Source organism: Telmatherina bonti (genome assembly GCF_933228915.1).
Source record: "Telmatherina bonti genome assembly, chromosome: 3".
NCBI classification, from domain to species: domain Eukaryota; kingdom Metazoa; phylum Chordata; class Actinopteri; order Atheriniformes; family Telmatherinidae; genus Telmatherina; species Telmatherina bonti.
In genome coordinates, this window is record NC_136621.1 from 30383775 (window position 1) to 30407672 (window position 23898).

Below are 23898 nucleotides of genomic sequence, written 5' to 3' on the forward strand. Positions count from 1 at the left end.
TGCAAACGAAGCTAGTACTACTCATAGATTAATCTGTGAGTGTACTGCAAAATACCACGTATTTGCAAAGGAACACTTTTCTGAAAGGTACTAATGTATAGCACAATTCTGTTAACGTTTACTTCCACCACTGGCTGGCACTATTGCTCAAGGACAGAAAAACAAACAAAACTTATTTTAGGGATTACATCAATGATTTTGTCTGACTTTAAATAGCGTCTTAAAACTGATGAATCTAAAGCCATTCCTGCAGCACTACTACTGAGTACACGTTTGTGTATTCCTGACATGTCTTTGACTTGTAGGTTTCATCTCTACAAATCTTCTGTTACATTACCTATGCACTGATATTTCCCATTGATGTATTGCAGGTCAAATCCTTCGTGGCACTTGCAAATGTAGCTCCCAAAGGTATTTATGCATTTCCTAAACCTGGGACACATTGCGATCCCAGCTGCACATTCATCCACATCTGCAGAAGACAGAGAATAAAAAAAAGACACAGAGGGCCCACATGATTAACATAATACATTCACCTACTTTGCAAAATATTACCTTGTAGGGTTGTTAACAATCAAGTAAAACATTGTCGTGAAAGACTTTAACATTAAAAAAAAAAGGAAGTGTACTCCAGAAACTCATTAAAATACTGCTGTGTAGTCAAAGACTCCTTCCCCTTCTCTAGTCGGCATTCATTTATGAACCAAGCACTTTCTTCATCAGCGTGCACAAGAAAATAAACACTACCCTATTTTATTATTTAAAGACCATCTCTAAGTCATTCTGTTGGGCACCTGAGCATGTTGGCATCAATATTCAGACCAAAAGGAGTCTCAATATGTTTGCCTCAAGATTATTCTGTTATGTGGTTTAAAAACACAGCTGAGGCAGCGTGGTGCCACAGGGATTGTTGTCTGAGGGCATCCTAAAAACACTGAGACACCTGAATGCACTGAGAAAACAAGCAAGCGTGAAGGCTCCCTCACCCCCTCAGCAACATCAGCAAAGCCCCTAATCCCAAAACTGTTCCAGTGGAGCTGCATAATGACCAATAGCTGGAAGGGGTGATGGTATCTACTGCTACTGCTAATTATTCTGTTTTAGATCAGGACTATACTCACTTTGAATGCAAATATAGATGTGCTGTTTTTTTTTGTTTGTTTTTTTAAAAAGAATTTTAAAAAAAATCCTGATTTTGTTTTTCTTTGTAGAAAAATCACTGAGCACTAGAAATAACCCCACAGTCACAACTCCATGTCTGAGACTGATAGCTGCCTTTGAAATGCTATTTTTCATGACAACTTGTGTGATACATTACGCATCTTCTGTTAGAAGCTACATTAAATCATGAAACTGTCCCGTTTTGCAATAACATAAATATTCACGAGCTTTTATTGCATTTTAGCGAAGCATAAATAAGTCAGCATGTTGCTTTAATAGATGGCAAATCATCCCCATCAATTTTCCCAGCTCTGTTTTAAGGAAATATTGTGGCGTGTATGCACAGTATCTTAAAACATACTGCATGTGCCATTAAAGCAATCTAGTACCTGAACATATTGAAGAAGAAAAGGTGTCGAGTGATCTAATATTAAATCCTCAGTCATAATTCAATAAAAGTAGTTTTGGATCACCTTCACAAACCACAAGCCGCTGATTGCTGGAATAATTCTGCATTTTAGAATCCATATCCATAACAATCTGGAAAGATTCCTTAAAATGCTGTGACAAACCACCTTTTTGTCCTTTATCACCCCCCCCCCCCCCCCCCCCCCCCCCCCCGATGACTGTTTTGTTTTTGCTGATTTACCAGAACTTGTTCAAGTAGCTGCAGCTGATTATCACTCAGCAAACTTACAGGCTTAGAAAAACACACACTTCTTTATGTCAGTTGCTCATGGATGAGTGGTAACACGCAGCTCAGCTTTCTGTCCTGTGCAGATATATTAAGACTGGGACGCACCCGCGCAAGTTCTTCCATCCGGAGCCAGCTGTAGCCCAGGCGACGGACACTGACATCGGACCTCTCCTTTCAGCACCTCGCAGCCATACTGGCAGTTGGCCATGCTGCAAGATCGAGCGTCTGAAGGAAAAGAAACACAGCAGCATATGTGAAGTCGTGCTGGTGCCACAAGGGAGTACAATGGAGAACAGTTTATACTGCTATCGCCCACACTTTTTGTCCTCACATCCGCACACACATTCCTTATCCTCCTGCCAATTTGTAAGAGCCAGGCCAGTCGCCTGGCTCTTCTGATATTAGCCAGCTTGACCCCAGGGTGCAGCCAAAAGAACAGCACACACTCTGCCATTATTAGATTCCTGTGCTGTGCAGTTGCTGTGCGCTCACACCTTAGTTCAAGCAACCCTCCTTCAACCGCTTTGATCCTTTTTTTTACACTCAAAGACTGATAATCCATCTCTCCAATATGGAAGTGGCAGAGCACAGAGCAGCTGCTGTTGAGTCACACTGAGAAGATCAAGACTCTCCAAAATAATAATATAATGGGAAAGATTTTGTCCAGCCTCTCTTGATAAATTCGAACCTAAAAAAAAAAAAAGGAAATTAAAAGCAGGGCTCATGCTGCTGCAGCTACTTCAGCAGCTTCAGGCTCCTGCGAGTAGAGTTTGATGACTGAGGCGGTCTGGGCTGATTAAATGCCACAGTGGTCCATTGATCACAGCAAGCAGCACGGGAGAAAAGAGGAGCAGTAAGGTGGTTAACACCATCATGCTATCATAACAAAACAAACCCCGCGATAATTTAAGATCGCCTCAAGTGGCACGCAGTTCAGAACTTAAAAGGGGAACAATGAATTTTTTGCCCGATATAAAACAGCTAATTAAAACGAGGTAGCGGGATTCACGCCGTCCTCAAGTGGAAACGTGTGGAGAAAATAGTTTTCAGGTGGGAAACATAATTTACAGGCAGACAAGCACAGGCATCAGCTCATATTATGTGGAGTTGCTGAAGGCGTCTAATAAAAGCAGCACATTCACTCAGTGGTCTAAAGATTGTGTTTCTTTCATATTTTTCCACTTTAACCCAAGAGGCTTTTTTTTTTTTTTTTTTTTTTTTTATGAAGTACCGCTACAGCAATGAAACAGATCAACATGGGACTTTAATCAAAACGCTTTGTCAAAGGACTGAGAAGCTGCTGTCAGAGGTATTAACACAAGAGAGAACATTTTATGACAAGGAGCATATGTCATCAACGTTCCCTCCTGGAACTGATGACTACATTTGTATGGAGGTGAAGGAGGCCGCATGGCAGCATACACAACCCACAAAGCAAAAAAAAAAAAGATTAGGGAAATTAAAAAAAAAAGGAGAAACCAAATTTCCACATTTCAGACAACAAAACTCATCATGTGTGCAGCCTTAAGCGTTTGCCTTTGAGATACTCACTTCCACAGGTCCCGTCAGGCATCAACATGTAGCCATTCAGGCAGTAGCACTTGTAACTGCCGTAGGTGTTCATGCACCTGTGTTTGCAGGGCCTCGGCTTCAGCCCACATTCATTCAGGTCTGCAGACAGAGAGAGGCAACTTAAATGGACAGAAGGACACAGAGAGGCGGTTTAGTCAAGAGGGCAAAGGTGATGAGGTCAGTCACGTCGAACGTCACCCATGCATTAGTGCAGGGGGTGACGTGTAGGTCGGTCTGTCTGCATGGACCTTAATGTGTGTGCTTTGGAAGAGGTGGGAGGGGGGCGAGGGGGGGGGGGGGGGGGGGGGGGGCATCTTGGAGGAAATAAAGTGTTGCCATGTTGTAACAGGCCCTGAACTCCCATCTTTGATGATTTACCAGGAAGCCGGTGTCAGCTGTTAACCCTCCCACCACCTGGGAGTGATGAAAGATGCTATTATACTCTAACTCACCGCGGCTTCATCGGGTTGCAGCTTCACTCTGACAGATAAGTCCACTGTTTCTGAGCAGACATAGGAGAAGAGAAATCTCACTAACACCAGCCCAGGAAAATCAGATTAGAGCATGATGCTGTCAGAGTTTACAGTTGGGAAAACTCATGGAGGAAAAAGCAATGTGCAGCGAATGCAACACCTGTCAAAAGTTTATTCATATTCACGTACCTTCCACAGAGTAGAGATTTCGACTTGACAAACACGGGTGCAACTAATAATATTACTAACGTCTTCTTTCCATCAGTATCTTTAAACTCAGAGCGTGATGCTCCCCATGTCGCCTTCTTGAGACGACTCCAAAATGTAATAGCTGTCATTAATTATGTTACTTACACTTTAGTACTTCCTTGTCCATTTACATGCTTCCGTTGACGGCTCTAGGCTGCTATTGAGTGTTTAAGTCAGATTTTCTTTTCTTTATCTCATGGCATTTTCAAATTTCAATAAAAATTATATAAAATATCATAAAAGATATATAAAAAGATGTTTTTCCTTTACCTAAGTCTCTCTGTGCTGTTTATGTTGTCGCTTCTTCGGAATAAGTTTTTCAACATCATTTCTGACAACAAGTAAGAGTGATCATTATGACAAAGGTTTTATAATGAATGTTTTAAAAAAAAAAAAAGTCATTATTTAGTGTTGAGTCAGCTGATCGTTTCATTAGATACTTACTGAAAAGTGACAGTCATGCTGCAAAAACAGCAACATTTTCTTGTGCTCAAAATGAATAGAAAAGTGAGTTTGTATTCCATTTATTTTCTCTGTTGTAGAAAAAGCATTAGCAAGTGTATTTCCGTCCTCTAGTTTTTCATGCATATTTTAATTTGTGCATGTCAAAAAGGGTTGCTATGTTTGACATTAGTCTGAGGCATGCACAGCACATCCATTTACTGTAAGGATCCAGTCCTCTGCTGACACTAAAACTAGTGGCAGAAGTAAATGTCAGATATTTTTAGAGAGTACCTTCTTCAGCCTAATGCATGAGGCAGATAAATCATGTTTTCATCTTGCTGGACGAGTTTTCCAGAGCATCCTTTTTTTTCCTTGGTGATGTTACACCAGAAAGAAAAACTAAAGCCACCATTATTTATTATAAAGTACTAGCAGCTAATGTTTATAGTAGAACATAGAGGATTCAAAGGCAAGTTGGATACAACAATGCTGTTCGTACTTATTGGAAATGTCTTTACGTGATATTTCTCTTTGGCTCTCAAAGTTGTGGTGGAAAGCAACTAATTATTCCTGCTGCTGGGACTGAAATGTCCTGTTGTGCATTTGGACAACCTGAACACATTTAATAATTCATATAAACAAGTTTGGATTTTTTTTGCACTCTTACTGTAAGGAATTACACAGAAGTCTGCACTTATGCCATCGTGATCGAGGCAGGAAGGGATACCCCCCACCAAAGCAATCTTTCTGATTAATTCTTCTCATAGAGGATATTGTGCCACTGTTCTTCCTTTCACAGAGTTTAAGGGGGACTCGATGCTAAAGCATCTTCATGCTAAACCACATCTGTTCAACTGTTGCTTACAGCTATTCTCAAAAGAAGCTGGATTATATTTGAGAATGTGTTGTTGCATTTTATTCTAATGTTATATGGGAAAAGAAGCAGTAAATCCCCTTTACTTCACAATCATGGTAATCTAGAAGGTGTTTACTCTTCACTGGAAAGACGAGAAGTCATCCTGGAATTTACTTTTCACCCAAATCTTATTGCAATGAATTAATGTCACTACCTTTTTACTGCCATGTCAGTGGTGAGTTTTAACTGTCGCAAGCTGACAAACTATATTTAAATGTTAATTTATTTAATATTTGCAGTAATTTTTTTCAGCATCACTGGATGTTTAAGATGAAGGAAGGATCAGTCAATGAATATCTTAAGTTGTGTAATTTTAGACTAAATATAACTGCATCAATGATACAGCAAGGCAGTATTAGACCATAATCTCTCATAATCTTTCCATGTTGCTAAATGTAACAGTTTTGCATTTAAGGCTCAAAAACTATAAAAGCAGTCGAGGCTACAAAATCACCTTTTAAAACTGCATCACGTCTTGGTTTTGTCTATGCACGATCAAACATTGTCAAATGTTGCTTGTAGTTTTTCTTTGCAGATTTAACTTGCACACATTTTGCTTCACACCCCTGTTACATGTTCAAAACTCCCTACAAGAAGATGAGATGTGTTAAATAATGGAATGGAACTATAACAACACAAAAATCCTGCCTAACCTATTTTGTGCCACATTTGCACTTGTCAGCTTTGATGTTAGTTCTATGGTTGGTTTAAAATTTTAATATAAATTTGGCTGAAGATAAAACCATTTGGTTTGTCTTAAACTTTAACAAGATTACCTTCTGCATTGTGTCAACTGAATTTTTCCCCGTTTAAAACAACAGAGAAAGAATCACAATGTCTTCAGTTTCATTGGTTTGCTGCTGCAGTGTTGACAATCATACCTGTTCCACATTCTTGTGAGCCTGGGATGGGTACATGATGCTCCACTTGTTTCCACTGTCTTAGTAATTTAGAATAAGTAAAGTTTAAGACAGTTTGAAGATAAATTCTGCGTGAGTCAGTCATTGGCAGTGGAACATATGTGAACTATATGACAATCAATTATTATCTGTGATACATTAGAACCATCATAAATGGACTTCATCTGACAGAAACGCTCGTCTTGGCCGGCTTCAACTTTTAAATGGTGCCATGTTTAGCTCCATGGACACATGGCTGGGCGAATGCTTTGAGAGCCACATACCTCCTACATTTATAGACAGCATGGTTTAATTTGGATGAATGATGAAGCAGATGTACAGTTTATATATCTCAGACTCCATTTTCTAATTATAGGATCTTATGATCTACTAAAGCAAAGCTGGCTGAGTGATCAGCCGATGTGATGAGGATTTTAGTGACCCCTCGCTAAATCAGGTGACCCAGGTTTAAAGTTCTGTTCCATAATTAGACATTCTTGAGGACATATAGGGGTCGCTTTGTGAATGTTGTTGCAACAGAGCCACGATATGAAATATTTATAGAATTTCACTCACTTGATAATTGAGGATAACAAGCAGAAGATGCTTGACTGTAACGTGAGATGAGATGCGACATTCTTATTGTACTACATGTGAACATGTCAGGCAAGTTCAGTGTGAACTGATTCAATGTTCAGTGATATTTATACTTACAAATCCCACTGTGACTGGTTTTGTGGACCTGTTGGAGTTTCCTTTATGGACGTAGCGGTTTTTATTTGAATATCTGTAAAACTATGTTGAACAAAGGTCATTTTACTGCATTTGTATGAATATTTCTGAATAATCAGTTTTAATCAAATCCAATTGACAAAGTTGGACCACCTTGTCAGATTAAAGCCTGTAGACAAATGGGAATTCTACAATTTTACACCTGTTTCACTCTCGCAGAAAAAAACCATCCATTCCCCTTTCCAGTGCTTGCATGCACAGAGACACCCTTTACTCTGTCTGTTGAAATTAGCATTGTTAATCCCATTTTACTTCTTGAATTTTGTGGCGAAGAACCTTACTGCAATAACAGAAAACCACTGTGACTCTGTGCATTGAGCAAATATGCTTGTGTTGAATTAACTCCTGAAAGCGTTCATGTGTGGCGCAATCAGGTAATTTAACATTGTAAATTTTGCAGTGTTTGTGGCAGAGAAACAGGTTTACACTTGCTGGTTGCACTGAAAAAAAAACATCTTGGAAATGTAAATGAAGGATTACTGAGACAGTCATATTCTCAGACAGTGGTAGATGTGAGCATAAGTACAAGCCAGACACTAGACGCAGCCAGGCTCTCATCTATAGAAAAGAGAAAAAAGAAATGGACCGGACGGAGAGAGGACAGATAATACAGGAAGGACACAGATGGATGGGGAGACTGAGCGATAACAGACAGATATGACCACCAAATGACATTTCGAAATGGCCCCAGGAGTAAAAAAAAAAAAAAAACCTGTATGAAAGCAGAGGTGGAAAGTCCCTCTGGGGTGTTCACTGTACGGTAAATGAACTGCTGAGACACATCAGAGATGATGCAAAGTGGAGTGATTTATTGGGTCAGCTCCACTGAGGTATGCTATGCTCCATTCCTGACACGCTTCTATCACTGACAGGGAGATTAGCAGGAAGTGCTGTCTTGGGGATTCGCTTGTGTTTGAAAAAGAAAAACGCTGGCAAATTAAAACTGGAGGGCTCGTTCGACTTGCATTGGTGGAGTCATTAATGCTGAACCATATCAGTGATATTGCTAAAAGGAAAGAGGAGCTCTTTGGAACAGGTGTGGAAAAAAAAAATTAAAAAAAAAAAAAGAAAATAGAAGGTGACAATGCAAAAAAGAGAATATCATGAAAGCTCTTCTGTTGTAAGGGCACAAAGGGAGAGGAAGAAAGGAAGACACTGGGAAAAACTGTGACATGCTTGGCTTTCATGCTGGCATTTGACTCATGTGCCGGAGCTTAGATGCCATTTCATTTGCCATGGTTGACAGAAAGGAGCAAAAGAAATAGCCAAAAAAGTGACAATCATTCCTCCTCTGGGGATAAGACACACCATGCATGTTGCCAAGGTGCAGAAGTGAAGCTGCTGAGGGGAGGCTGATTGAAGAATCTCACCCTCCGTCACTACTCCCACTGGCTGATGATCCACGGGAACAAAGATAGGAAGGTGACTGGCCCACATTGGTGGGGTTAAATAGTCCAGCGCCTCCTCTTTAAACAAAAGAAAATGGATTAGAGGTGATGAGGGTAATGGAAGAGATGGGAATGGTGGATGTTTGATTGACATGAAGTGATAAAAAAAAGTGACAAAAGGGAAATAAGTAAGAAAAACTAGACAAATATGCAGGGAGAATGAAAAGCAACAAGGAATGAATTAAAACACCTCACCACACCATATTCCTAGAAAGTAAAGAGGGACACTATGCAGCAAAGAGGATTACATATGTGGGAAGTAGACTGCAGCTGAGTCATAAGAACACATGGGAGAAACAGCAACAGTGTTTTTGTTTCACTTCTCTTCCCGTCCTTGTTTCATGTCTTCACCGCTCTACTGTCATGAGGGTTAAACAGGGTGTGGGCGAATTACAGTTTCACAAAGATGTCTGGACTTTTAAAACGAGCCAGGAGTTACCATGCAAAGAGTCAAATCATTGCTGCGCTACAGACACTCCAGTCTCTGGAATTTCAGCCCATCCCCTTAGGATCGAACCATTTATCAGTCAGGCGACCTTTCCTTCAGCACTGAGCTAACAACATCTTTTGTTATGTGACAGAGAGACAATACAGCTGCCTCCTAGTGGTTTGCATATTTGTTTGCAAATAGATGCTTTCCTGATGAGACACATGATAATCTAAAAATAAACATTTAAAATTGTAAAGTAACACAACCCCTAAGGTGGAATAAAGCTTTGCAAAAGCTAAGAACAAACACAGTTTATCATCAACAAAAGAAAAACAAAACAAAACAAACAAAAAAAAAAGATATATATATATATATATATATATATATATATATATATATATATATATATATATATATATATATATATATATATATATATATATATAAATATATATACACATATATACATACATATATATATATATATATATATATATGTATGTATATGTATATATATATATATATATATATATATATATATATATATATATATATATATATATATATATATATATATATATATATATATATATATATATATATATATATATACAGGTAGATATAAATATAATGACATGGGTGGGAGAAGCTCTTGTAGCTGCATGTGTGTATGATGTTTTTTATCTGCACCAAGCAACTCAAAATAAGAGTGAATACAAACAAAACAAAAGATTGAAGCACATGAATCATATGGAGTGGCTCATACGGTCCATTCTGTACACACTGAAGAGAAGATGCTAATCAACTCATTTAACATTAGCTAACATTGAAGGATGTTTTTAATGTGCAGCTGAAATGATAGAGATTGGCAATATTTGTCATTCAAAAATATTACATCACTATTTCACCTCTGCTAATGCAAATAAAAAATAAAAACTGTTTTTAATGTACTTTGGTTTGATTGCAGTTTGGTTGACAGAAATAGGAGAGAAAAAAAACCTTCATAAAAGTAGTTAAATTTACTCGTAGCAAGTTTTTATTTATATTGCGATAACACTGTTATGGTAAGTAGCTGCAATCATCCTTTGAACAGTGTTAATTAACAATTTACTGATGTAGGATCCAGATGGAAGCTTCATTTCTCAGGAAAAGTAGAGGGTTTTTTATGGAGACATGCTCCACCAGACAGATTCTGCAAGATTATTTGATGGGATCTAGACAAACGTCCATATAAAAGAAACACCCTCAAGGAATCTGGAGGATGTTGATCTAATCAGTAAATAATCCCTAAGCAACAAAGTGCTGAGATTTCAGGGCTGTTTCTCTGGTCCTTATCCGTGTTGCACTGTTTTGCCATTCTCTCTATTTTTATTGGCTTCAAGCAGACATATGGTATAACAGTAATGGCACTTAATGCAGCGCTTACTGCCGGTCTGTTTTATATCTGTACAGTCTTTGAAGTATCTCTCTCTCTCTCTTCCTCCCTCTTTCTCTCCCTTGCTGGATCCTTATATTAACAATGTATAATTTTACCAATTACAATCATAACTTCCCAGTTTTGAGTCTATTTCTATTTTAACATTCTATTAATTGTAATGTGTACAAAGACTTCAACACCTACCAGGATGTCTACTTTTATTAATACTTCAGATCTACCTCAACATGGACTCAGCTTATTTTTCTTCCTATTTTTCGATAAACACGAGTACAAAACATCAAGCTATCCTGAGTGAAAACAGTTTGTAGAATGTTTCTTGTGTTTAGGGTTTGGGCTTGACACTGACCTTCAAGTCTGACTGGGTTGAGCTTGAACATCTCGTGTGAGAAGGATGAACAAAATTTCCAAATGAAAACTGCAACACTCTTAAAGGATCATTCCCATGAAAACTTGAGGATGTTGCTTCCAAAAGTGCTTTCAGAAAGGACATTAATTCGATGGTTTTAATTTTCAAGATTTTGTTGAAAATTTAATTAAAAAAAAAAAAAAAATCACTCATAAAATGAGTTTAAAACATAAAAATAATGCATCACTTCAAAAGGGTCTATAAACTCGATGTGCAGCCTCATGGTCAAATATTGCTTGATGTCCATTTGATGACCTTGTTTTGAACAAGGAACAAAGATAAAACCAATTTTTGAGCAATTAGATGATAATTGAAAGAAAATACACAGCATGATGACATGCATGCAATAATTCAAAAACTTGCAGCTGTTAACAGCAGAAAGCCAGGAAGACAAACTTTGCCAAGAGAGGGATTGATTCCTAAACCAACACTCGTTTGAGAAGATAAAGGAGAGCAAGATCCAGATACTAGGTCATATTCTAAAAACAGATATAGACATAAATTTGTATATGTGTCTCAGCAGCACCAGTCAAACATTCCTGAAGCATTATTAATCATAAATCTGGCTGACAGGCGAGGCATAACAGAAGAAAGCAGCATCTGGAGACGGTGCAGCTGTATCCTGTCTGATTGCTGAGACATTATTCATCCAGCGAAATCTTTTAATAGTGTCTTAACAGCAGGTCAGCTTTACGTAATTGAATCCACCTTATTATTATAATGATGGGATCAGCAGGTGGAGTGTGCTGCCAAACTCTTTCTCAGATTATCCCTACAATGAGGTTATTTGTGCAGCAGAATATTCATCTATCTTTGCCATAGTGTAGCACATAAACAATTCTCCTCAGCACCAGGGGTGAGGCACCTCCTCAAAATGACAGATTTTCTCAAAGAACTGGTTATTATTCTTGACAGAGGAGCACCTGTCAATTTAAGGGTGAAAATAATCAGTCCTTCAAACTGTAAGCTGCTCAAGCAAGATTAAGGTTTCCTGTACATGAAGTGAAAATGAATTAACCACTTAAGAGGAATTATCTTTCAGCTGAGGGGAGATGGCACAGAAAATAACCATGTGATCCTTAAAGTGTAAAGTAAATCTCTCATAACAGCAGCGGCGACTAAAAGTTGGAGAGCAGAATGACTATGACTTTAGCTCTGAAAGAAATCAATGTAGTGTGTGTTGTTTGTGTGTTTTGTGTTACCACTAACACTTCCTGAATACTTTGTTTATGTTCCGTTAAAGCAATCTTTCAGAGGCATTTACATGGTCTATCCACAACTACAAAGCATGAAGAGTGTGTGCCTGTTTCTGTGTGCATTCACAATATCTATACACTGCATTAAAACATCTGGGCCTCTATGCTTCCTCCGCTTCTTCTTTTCTTCTGGAAGGTAAAACTGAATGGAGGACACATTTTGTATCTTTACTTATTTAGTTATTCAACTAAAACGTCATTCCCATGGCAAATTTACTTTAAATGTTTAATGTTTAATTTGATTTGATTGTTTAATGTTTAATTTCTGTTTTCTGGTGATTTCTGTGTCACATTTCCAGCCTTCTCATTTTCATCTCTTCCCATCGTTATGTTTGTTGCAACTCAAAAGTGCAAAATAACTCCTTTTCTCTCACTTTTTGAAATCTGTTAGTAGTCTGTTCTCACAATCAATTAAATATTAATTAATAGCTAATAATACTCATCTAATACTTTGATTAATATTTGATTTCCTAACAATGAAATGAATATCTTTTCCAAACCATAAAATCTTATTATATGCATTGGTGAAAGCATTCTACTATGACAATAACAAGAAGATTTAATTTGTCCATATGAACAGCATTTCTAAGCGATATATCTAAAGATATATATATATATATATATATATATATATATATATATATATATATATATATATATATATATATATATATATATATATATATATATATATATACATATATATAGACATATATATATATATATATATATATATATATATACATATATATATATATATATATATATATATATATATATATATATATATACATATATATATATACATATATATATATGTCTATATGTCTATATATATGTATATATAATATTAATATTAAAATTTTTTAATTTATATACATATATATATACACATATATATACATATATATATACACATATATATATGTATATAAATTTTTTAATTTATATACATATATATATACACATATATATATATATATATATATATATATATATATATATATATATATATATATATATATATATATATATATACATATATATATACACATAAATATATATATATATATATATACATATATATATACACATAAATATATATATATATATATATATATATATATATATATATATATATATATATATATATATATATATATATATATATATATATATATATATATATATATATATATATATATATATACATACATGACATCGTGCCATAAAGAGAGATCACTAATTGATTCCTCCTTTCTTATGCAACTGGTCGAACTGCAGCAGAGAAAAAATTTTAATATTTTATGGAAGTGCGGGCATTTTATTCCGCATAGAAAAGGCAGCCTGTTGCCCAAATTGGTACAATATGTAGTTTGAGAGTTAAAAAGATTCCTAAGTAAGGAATAGAAATGATAGATCTGTACTTATTTTTTCTTATAATTTTTACCATCTTTGGCATGATACATCCTTCCAGGTGCCATCTCACTCTTGAACCAATAGAAAGGCAGAAGGAGACTTTTAACCATCATATGTTTAGTTTGGTTTTATGTGCTATTTGTTATATTCTAGTTTTGTGGACTATATCCTCCCAATGATAATGAAAAAGATTTTTCCAAATTAAAATTATCAAAAAAATGTGGCATAAGAACAAAAAACTGTGTGGTCTATCCGTTCCACAGGTTACAGTTGTTAGGAAGCTTCCTGGAGGACACTGCTGTACATAGAAGAATTTTTTACGGATTGTACAATGATTTGAAAGCAATCGGGATGACAGTTTGATCTATATCACTATCTGGGTCAGAGGAGCAGCTCTGGGTAACATATCCCCCCCCACCACTCCGGTTGTCTCCCTCGGATAAATGCAGCCGTGAAATGAAATATAAACACCGTCCACCTGGAACATCAATGGCAAGCTCAGAATCAATATTCAACAGAGGCTGCATTTAAATGAGAAAATCTAATCTCTGCTATCTGTGTGATGAAACTGGCTTCCATGGTCATCTTAAATGACGCCTCAAGTTTATTACTGCTTATACAGGCTTATAAAGTCCTTTAAATAAAAATGAAAGCAAATTTTGATCTGTAAAGCATCTAAAATACTAAAAATCAACAGATAAAATTCACAGATTGATCATGGAAGGTTGTGCAGATGCACAAAATGGATCCGAGCAAATTTTACTACAACTGGAAATAGGATGTGGCTGCTTTTTCCTCTCCTCTTTGCGGCAGATTGAGACAGAATAGAGCCGTCTGGCTGGGCTTGCTGGGCAGACAGGATCCACCTACAGCCTGGAAATGCAGGATGAGTCACTTGGAACATTCCGGAAAGGATTTCAACAACCCCTCCCTCCCCCTTGTTTTTAATTACACACTATCCTATTCCTGTCTTAGGGCGTGAATTCCACAGGTATTTTCAAGCTGCTTGGATCCACACCAACTCACAGCTAACTGGAGAGCTTTAATGCTTTTCAACATGTTCAAACTGCCAATGCTCAAACAAGCAAGCACCGAGCGAGGGCACACGTGCTGGCCAAGACGCTTTAAATAAGTTACCACGGATTAGTAATTGAGATATTATCTTCACAGGGGGAGGATGCACTCCGGGAACAATCCAGGTGGCTTGCTCTTACTTCCATTTGAGCTGAATCAGCACTTTCTCTCCACTTCTTCCCCTGTGATTAAAGCACCTCACCGTTGTCAGCTAATGGTGAACTGGCTTTGGCAACCAGCTGCAGCTGTAACACACTGGAGTTTCGCGCTGGAGTTTCTTGCCGCAACACAAAATAATTACCCTGCTGTTGTTGCTCAGGGCCACTGATCTACTTCACTTTGTTTTCTTGTGAGCAAAGTACATGTCAGCAGGCCTGCCAGTTGATTAGTTGATTAGTGGGGTAATAGGACCATTCTGACCCTCTGTTTACGTTGTGGCATTTGTTTCCTTCTCACTGCGCACTGAGCTGAGAAGTAAAACCACAGAGCTTCCCTGTTTGAGGCAAAAACTCACCTTGATTGCAGGTCTTGCCGGTGTAGCCGGGATGGCACTTGCACTTATTGGGTCCCACGCAGTCTCCGTGCTTACAGGCGGGCTGGCACACAGCTGTTCAAGGAGGATTCAAAGAGGAAGAGACAGATCAGTGCAGCGCCCTGACAGAGAACTTGTACCAGATCAGAAACGACAAAGCACTTAATCCTGCAGCTTTTCAACTTCCACAACCCCTTGGCTGTAAATTATCTACAGTATTTATTCCACACCGCAGCAGCAATAAGGCGGCATCATACTTCATTCATACAGGAAATGTGTTTCTCCTCATGTGACAGAGTTATTATTATCACTGACTAATGAGAAGGGAGAAAGCTTTTTCAGCTAAGAGCTTCAAACATCGCAGCTTTTCCCTCCGAGCGGGATACTCCATCTCAGAAAAGGTTTTTATCCCCCCACCCCCTTTTATTCAGATCAATTTCTTTCATGCTGTTTGAGATAAATAAAGGTTTGACCTTTTCAAAGCCAAGCATAGTTTGATTTTCCTGTTTTGTTTTAGTTTTTTTTAAAATGCAGTGTTGGTATTTACACTGGCTTGAAGCTAACAGGGATCGCTGAGGCGAACAGTTTCTTCTTAGACTGAAAAGGGAGCAATGAGAGCACCCCAAATAGTAGCTTATAATTATCTCCTCAATTAAGAGCTGCCCTGCAGATCTTACATTGTGCGTGAATGGTGATAATATGAGTCTTGTACAAAGATGAAGTGCTACAGCCTCACTGACTCGGTTCTGTCTCGGTGAGCTGGAGGCGTGCCCTGCTTATCTGACTGCTTTCTGCAGTTTGCTGCTAAGCATGGCTGATACAGCCAAGTGGTACTAATTTTCATTAAAGGCTTCATTAATTATGTCATAATAGAAAGCCATCAGAGGATTTAATTATCACCATGGTGGAAGAGACAAAACACGCTAATGTGTGTGTGTGTGTGTGTGTGTGTATGTTTGAGCCAAAAAAGAAAAAGCTACTCTGGTGAGGTTTATCAGACCAGCCAGTTTGCTGTGTATTTGGACAAAAATGGGGTTGTGCAAATCCTAATACTGTATTTGTAATGCAGCTGCAGAGTTTGCAGTATTGTTGTGCTGCTGATGCCCTACATAACACAGTCAGGCAATGCAATCAGTCGGTACATGCATAATGCGGTTTGGAATCTGTTCCACATGTTTATCCAAGTGAGTTTTTGCATTTTGGCTCAAAAATTATGAAAAAATATGTCAATTTTATGAAATCAGATGTTTAGATTGAAAAGAGCCCTGCGCGTAAAATAGCCTCTGATGTGCATGTTACTTTGTGTGTAGCTTATGCACGCCATAATAAAGAGAGGTGCAAATTTACCAGTTGGGTTGTGGACAGTCTCTAGTTTGTTAGTTTTTAAGATGACTTGCCCGTAGCTATGTAAACCTCAAAAAACAAATAAAGAATTTTGTGTTTGGTCATTTTTTTCCCTTCAGCAATACCAGTTGGTGTATTATTATAAATTACTGGAAAGCTTAATTGGTCCCCATTGCAATAATATGTAAGAGCCTTTAGTGGAATGAGCGACACAGCTGAACATGTGGGCAGCACTCCCTCAAAAAATGTGCCAAAATCCCCAGCAATATTCTCTGGTTGGCATCTACTCTCGTTTTTAGTTGCTTGGTGAATTAGATAATTGCACTCTCTCACAGTAATGAGGGAAAAACAACACAGATTGGCCATTTATCACTTTAGTCATTTCCCACAGTCAGGGACCTCAGTAGCATGTGGAAGATCCACAAACAGCCAGATCAATGTGGCACCTTCGTCTCATTTCGGTCACCAGCCCGGTTATATGGAGTGGGTCTGGTTAACTATGTTTAGCTCATTTTACAGAATCTCAATAATTAAACGTTTTGTTGTCAAGGTGACTTATCGGGCTTTCCAACTACAAATAATACAAAAAAATTGTTTTTAATCAAGTAAACACTCATTTATTTCCTTGTTATGTTAACTATAATTTTGGGCTGTAAAGCCATTTAACTGTGTCGGGAGTGCAATGCGAGGTTTTGTCATTTTACTGGTCAAAATGATCACAGCTGTTTCTACAGTTCCCGCAAACTTCCAGCAAGGTGGTTTTATTTTTTTATAGTAAGATGTTTTATTAATTCAAAACTACATTTGTTTGAAGCATTCATTAGATGGGAATGACTGGTATTCTATTTTAATCTCTAATTTTTAATACTTTAAATGCAAATTGCCAAATCAGGCAGCTAATGAATTCCTTACATGTTTTAAAAGTTCACACTTTAAATATTTGAAAAATTTTAAATTGTGAAATTTATATGGCCATTGTATCCTGAGAGATACAAACAGTAAAAGGAAAAATGAAAGGTCATAATTTATAAAACAAACTGTTATTTTGTTACAGAAACTGCAGAAAATAGCAATTTGGCATTTTTCCCAAATTTTCATATGTGCTTGCCGATTTATGGCCAGTACTGTCTCACATGTTGTGTTTAGTCATTCCTTTTGTGACCATTTCATTCAGTGCAAACTGTGTTCATGTTACAAACAAAACTTCTGGCCCCTTCAAATATTTGTTATTTTACTATTTTGGAACCTTTTATGAAGCTGCTACATTTCAAATTGTGGACCAGCGGTCATTATATACTGAAGTCAGGCTGGAGGAAAAGTGTTTTTTTTTTTTTTTAATTGTTTAAACATTTTTTTTTTTTTTTAATTTCTGCTGTAAGCTAAACGTTTTAATATGGGAAAAAAGAAAAAAAATTTAAACCACCTCAAATGCTAGTTTTGGATTATTTTACATTGGTTTAATTATTCAGCTTTTGAAAACTTGTTTTACCTCTTTTAATTCTTTTAAAATGTAAAAAACACATGCTGAGAAAAAGTCCAGCGTTTGCACTGGATGACCCTGCATTTATGTGATGAAGTTGCTTGTATGAGGGCATCCATGCTGCCAAAACAGTGATCTTGTTAAAATGAAAGACACTGTGTTTCTTTGGCACAGTGTTGCTGTCAGTTTTAATTTAATCTTAATTTTAGGACGGTGCCTCTACTTTCCATTTTTTCTTATGTGATTAAAAAGTGACATGAAGCCAGATGTTCCAAAGTTCTGAAAGTCAAAAAGAAATGTTTGCCAGATTTTCCTCATGGAATCTAGACATTTTCCCTAAACTTCTCATTGGTCGTCATGAGCCCACTCTATGAGATCAACTGTTAATGCATTTATGTGAAACTTCTTAAAATTAACCCTGCTAAAGAAGTAACACTTTAAACACCCGTAACTACATTCTGCTGGACAGCTAACTGGTAAAGAAACATTGCAGTATTGTCCCAATTCATCTCAAATGAGGCACAGAGGTCTCGGAAGAATCCTTTGCCTGCCAATAGATAACATCTCCAGACTCATTCAGCCTTATTAAACTATATAATCAAACAGAATGAAGGTATTGTTAGTCCACTTTAAGAGACCTGTAATTTGAGCCAAGTTGTTAACTCAGAGCATTCAAAGCTGACCGTTACAAATTAAAAAAGCCTCAATTTGTTCGAGGAAATGAAAAGAGGTTTTCTGCAAGCAGAAGTTTATCAGACTTCAGCCTGATCCACAAATAAGAGGAAAGCAACATCTGATGTTTTAGTTAGAGCACAGGCCTGCAAAGTGCTCTTTGTTCATTTCTTGCTTGGACAAGGATTTGATTAGCAGGATCAGAGGAAAGCATCGACAGGCTTTGCCTCTGAGGATAATTTGGAGCCTCTGGCTTGGCAAAGAGATCAGGGAAACGACCAGTGTTCATCAACCACAGTGGAGGACAGGGAGGACTAAATATGGCTGGAGCAACTGGAAGGCCAAACATAGCATCTATGACCTTTGTTTCACCAACTCCATCAAAACACGTCGACTGATGACGCACAGTTTCTTTATCAGCAGCTCCTGCTGACAAAGGCCAACTGGTAATGATGGAGGACGTATTGACTGCGATTCCCTGATGGCAAACAGAAAAGCAGCACTAATTCAGCTGATTCTGTGTTATTTTGTCCTGCATTATTGTCACACTCTTGAAAAGCATAATTACACCAGCATGTTTTAATTATGGGAATTATTGTTTCATGAATTAAGTGAAAGCTGCTTGCAAAGATTATTTTATTGAAAGTTGATGACAATGTTTTTCTTTTATTTGCCATTTTCCGTTTCAGTTAATAAACTGTTGCACATTTAAAATCACATAAAGTGGAGAAAAGCACAAAACGTCAACATTTTGATGCACCCAAACCAGAGAAACTTTACTTCCACTTCGAGTTTATGCTCAAAACTAGCTAAGTTTAACTTATCAATCAACTTATAAGTTAATGACAAAAGCGTTTGACGTCACCTCATAAATACTGCATGAATATATTAATTAAAAAACATTATGGATTTCAGCTTTAAGGGTCTGATTAATATTCCAACAGGCTGACCAGAGGGTTAGTTGAATATTAATGAGTCACTGAAGAAACTCAGCATAATTCATGTTAGACATAGCTTCAAGAAATTTTGGTCTGCAGAGTGCAAGTTATTTGCATAGATCTGAGGCCAGAGGGGAAATGCTGGCTGGTGCCAAGGGGTGTGAGGTGTTACTTGGTGTTGTGAGAAGGGTGCTGGGATCTATAAATAAGTGAGTGAGCCCAGGATTCAGAGGATGTGCCCCCAGCAGAACACGTCTGGTAAGATTATTTCAAGAAACATGTGGAGCTAACCTTGGGGCTGGCACCTTATCCCGGCTACTCTGTGAGTTAAGGCGAAGAGAGCTGCAAAACAAGTAGCCATACAAACAATGATTGGGAGTTTTGTTAAGTCATTGGGAGAAAACAAACAAACAAACATGATATTGGAGTGCACAGCATGGTCAATCTGACAAGCAAGCATTACTGTTGGAAAACAAAATGCACACACACACAGTCTGGAGATCTGGAGCCACACATGTTCCTCGTCTTTTCTGGCTAAAATATGAATACATTCATTCTGATGAGGATAAAAGCTGTGAGGGCTGAAACAATCACTTTTATTTAACTGGATGGACAACTAAGTCATACCAAATGAAAACACAAAGGGAAAGTGTTCACATTGTTTAAATTCTTACATATATCAGGACATAGTTTAAAAAATAATAATAATAAGCTTAAACTCAGCTTTGAGTCCAACAGTATTTAACATACTTGAACTAGCAAATGGTTTGGCTTCGTCTTCAAACAGATTAAAAAAAAAGGACTCTTTCTATGAGAGGCTTTTTAGCTCAGTGATAATAAAAGCAAGTAGAGCAGACAAGGAAATCAAACAGACAATCAAGATAAAGTGAATCGGCTAAACTGAGGTTTCACTTTCCTCCTTTCATCGCTCACTTGTTAGCTCACATTACCAGCTCAAAAAGTCTTGCCTTAATCTCGTCCACAGCATCCGAAGAAACAAAGACTGCACTCAATCAAACTAAATCCCGGTCTCAGTGGGCTTGTAAGACCCACCAGGACCTCTGGGAAATTATAATGTGTGATCTATTTAATATGGAGATGATATTCAACCCGACTTCTCATACTGCAGACAGAGGAAATCAATACATCTGATTTAGGGTTTTTTTCTTGCTTTTGCTTTTTTCTTAACAGTTCTTACGTCTTGTGGGAAAATCCAAGTTAATAAAAACATAAAGCCTCGAACCTCTTGCATCCTCATGAGTCTTTTATTTGAATGATGATTCAAGAGTATTTTCATGCCATTTGGGACTGCAGTGTCACAAAGATTGAAATCAAATTCCCCTTAAAAATGATAAATAATTGCTTAGAGACTACAATTGTGAGTTTATAATCAATTTAATATTTTATTCATGTCAGCATCCTGTGGAAACAATATTTTACTGTTTTGCAAACTGCTACAAATTCAGCTATGAGAACATTATCCCAGACTTTTGGGGGGATGGATAAGACAAATGGTAAATGCCAAGGTATCTCCCCAGTAATGGTTTTCCTTTCACCATTCTTCTTCTAACTCTGTTTTTAACAAGCTCCAAAAATTTGTAGAATCATCCAAAAAAGCTGGATTACACTTTCAAAAATGCATCCTTTCACAGTCTGTGCATGGCAGTCTGGCTAATAATGAGAAAGTTGGTGGGTTGGGAAATATTAAGTCTACCTTATGACCTCTTTAGAAGCAAAATCCAATAGTGTGATGCTGTTGACTAACATATCATGAGATAAACTTGATGTGGCTCAGCAGAAAATCCTGTTAGATAAGACAAAAATTTGATTATGAGGACAGTGAAGTGAAATAAATCCATGTGCTGCACAGTGAAATCTGTTGTAAAAGAAAGAAAAATAAACCAACCTTTGGTAATAACCACAGCAAGTCTATGAAAATAAACAATGTGGAGCTAAAATCTTGACCTGCTTTCCTGTTATACAAGTGACAAAAATAAAATGTGATGCCATCAGCTTGTGAGAATTTTTCTGTCTAAACTCATCTTTGGTTTTTCATTTGCATATTTCCAATACGAAAACTCTCAGAGTTCTTGCAGGTGGATATTCTACAGCCAAACCACATCCCAACCAGCTGAGCTTAAACACCAGCGTACAGAATCGCTGATAAAGGAGGAAGAACAGCCGCATTCAATCAATAGACTGTTTATACAGAATGTTTTGCACTCACAGAAGCTGTAACCTCAAATTACTCCCAGACACTCGAAATTTCTTTTTGTAAACTGATGTATCCAGTTACTTGTGTTACAATATCTTACAGTCTATTAAAAGTACAATCTCTCATGGACCACAATTTACCCAATGATACAAGTTAACCTCAGGTCTGGTGAGCTTCAAGGTCTGCACCATCAGAAAAATTGTACCTTGCTAACATGAAATAGGGATTCTTTTATAAATTCAATAAACTGAGCACTTAAAAAAACGGTTTAAGGTTTTTATTCCACTTTTCTGTAGAATTATTAATTAACCCTTTCATGCATGAATAAATAAAAAACACAACGCAAGATTTTTTTTTATAAATACAGTATTTTACCTTTACAGTCATATGCAATGATACTTTTTGTTTATTTGTGATATTTAGAATTTATCATGATTTATTCAATGTATTATAAAAAATATTTATAAAATATAATATAATCATAATCATATTATGTAAATCTTCTATAAAATACAGCTGTATTATTTTTTCCTATCTATCCCAAAAGCAAACTTGCGTAATTATATTACATTCAGTTATGTCATATATTTATTAATTCTCCAGTGAGTGGAGACGTATTGGAAGACTCACTAACATCCACTGAAGGGGTTTATTTACAAAAATACCATCCTCAATCATGAATATGCAAGAAAAAAGCTTGTAAATAGGTGTCTACCATAGGACCACGATGCATGAAAGAGTTAAATAGTCTGAAACTTCGTCCTGCTTCGAGTGATTTCACCAGTGTAAATAATCAAAGCTTCTACAATGACTGGCTGATCAGCAATGCTGGGTTGACATCTTATCTCCATGAAGGTGGAGAAGACTAAATGCATTTTTCCACGGTGACAGTAAACTTCCCATCTAAGAGTGAAATGCTCTACCTTTGTTGTCGCTCGCTGTTTTGTTTGGGAGAACATATAGGGGTGAAATGAGGGTTCAAAGATGATTTCACTCTGAGGTGGGAGCATAAACTGGAGGTCCTGTGCCTATGAAAACAAATGCATGTTTCTGTGTGAGAGAGAGCTGTTGCACTGCTTCAGATACACCGGCGTACGTCTGCTCCTTTATCTTCTGGGTCATGATGAAATAGCAAAAGGTGAGGAAGATACAGTGTAGGCCCAGTGGGAATCAGAATCATTTGTCTCTGTAAAATACACCTCAGTATGCAAATGTTCAAAGTCGTACGGTAACAGTAAAATGTGCATGACGGCAGTTGTTAAAGAGGAGCTTTGCCTGCCGCCTAACCTGTCAGAACATTATGAATGGAGCTTCGTTTTATGATTAATCTTAAAGCTATGGCGTCTCTCACTCCATCTGCCTGATTTTTTTTTTTTTTTTTTTTTCCACTTGTCTCCATTTCCAGACGTCTCAGATGTCTCCCTACAACAACAACCATCTCTCAATGGGAAAGCATTTCCATTACAGCACAAGTACTTTACTTTCAGTCTTCTTTCTCCTCCACTCTTTCAATTTTAGAAGTTCAGGAAAAAAAAAAAAGCGGCGTTGATCCATTGAGTTTCTCATTCTTGGAGTGGAGTCACAGAGAAAGATGGCACAGCACCACAATCCCATAGCTCTAATCTAATCCCTTTCATCGCCACTAAAATTTACCAAGACTTGAAATCCGTGATGACTGCATCCTCTCACACACATGCTGACAAAGGCGCACACACACACACACACGCACCAATGATTGCACTTGCTTTCTTTCCAGTACCTTCCATCTCGCCTCTCTAAGGTTTAAATCAGCATCTTACTGACTTGATGGAATGCTGATTGTAAGTCAACGGATTTGACTTGTGCCTGGTGAGGAGCCTTGGAAAGCATTTAAGCAAGCAGCACTCACTTAGTGATTCAACTCACAAAAATTAGAAAATGTGGTGAAAGTATAAAGCTTTGTGCCTAAACTCTGAATTATCTGATTTTCTGCTCAACGTGGAACATGTGGGACTCCAGAGCAACAAAGAAAACATGATCACGCACTGCTGTTTGGCTGGTCAA

The 23898-nt window shown here is 37.2% G+C and overlaps 1 protein-coding gene across 1 annotated transcript in view; it reads right to left on the reverse strand.

The window, feature by feature from the left end:
* Positions 1 to 23898, reverse strand: part of npnta (nephronectin a) — a 51628-nt gene that overhangs the window by 14098 nt on the left and 13632 nt on the right. Inside the window, exons 3-6 of the mRNA XM_079264401.1 lie at positions 15189 to 15281; positions 3410 to 3529; positions 1964 to 2083; positions 338 to 472 (exon numbers count right to left, since the gene is read on the reverse strand). Coding sequence (XP_079120527.1) covers positions 338 to 472; positions 1964 to 2083; positions 3410 to 3529; positions 15189 to 15281 — 468 coding nt within the window. The remainder of the gene's footprint in view (positions 1 to 337; positions 473 to 1963; positions 2084 to 3409; positions 3530 to 15188; positions 15282 to 23898) is intronic.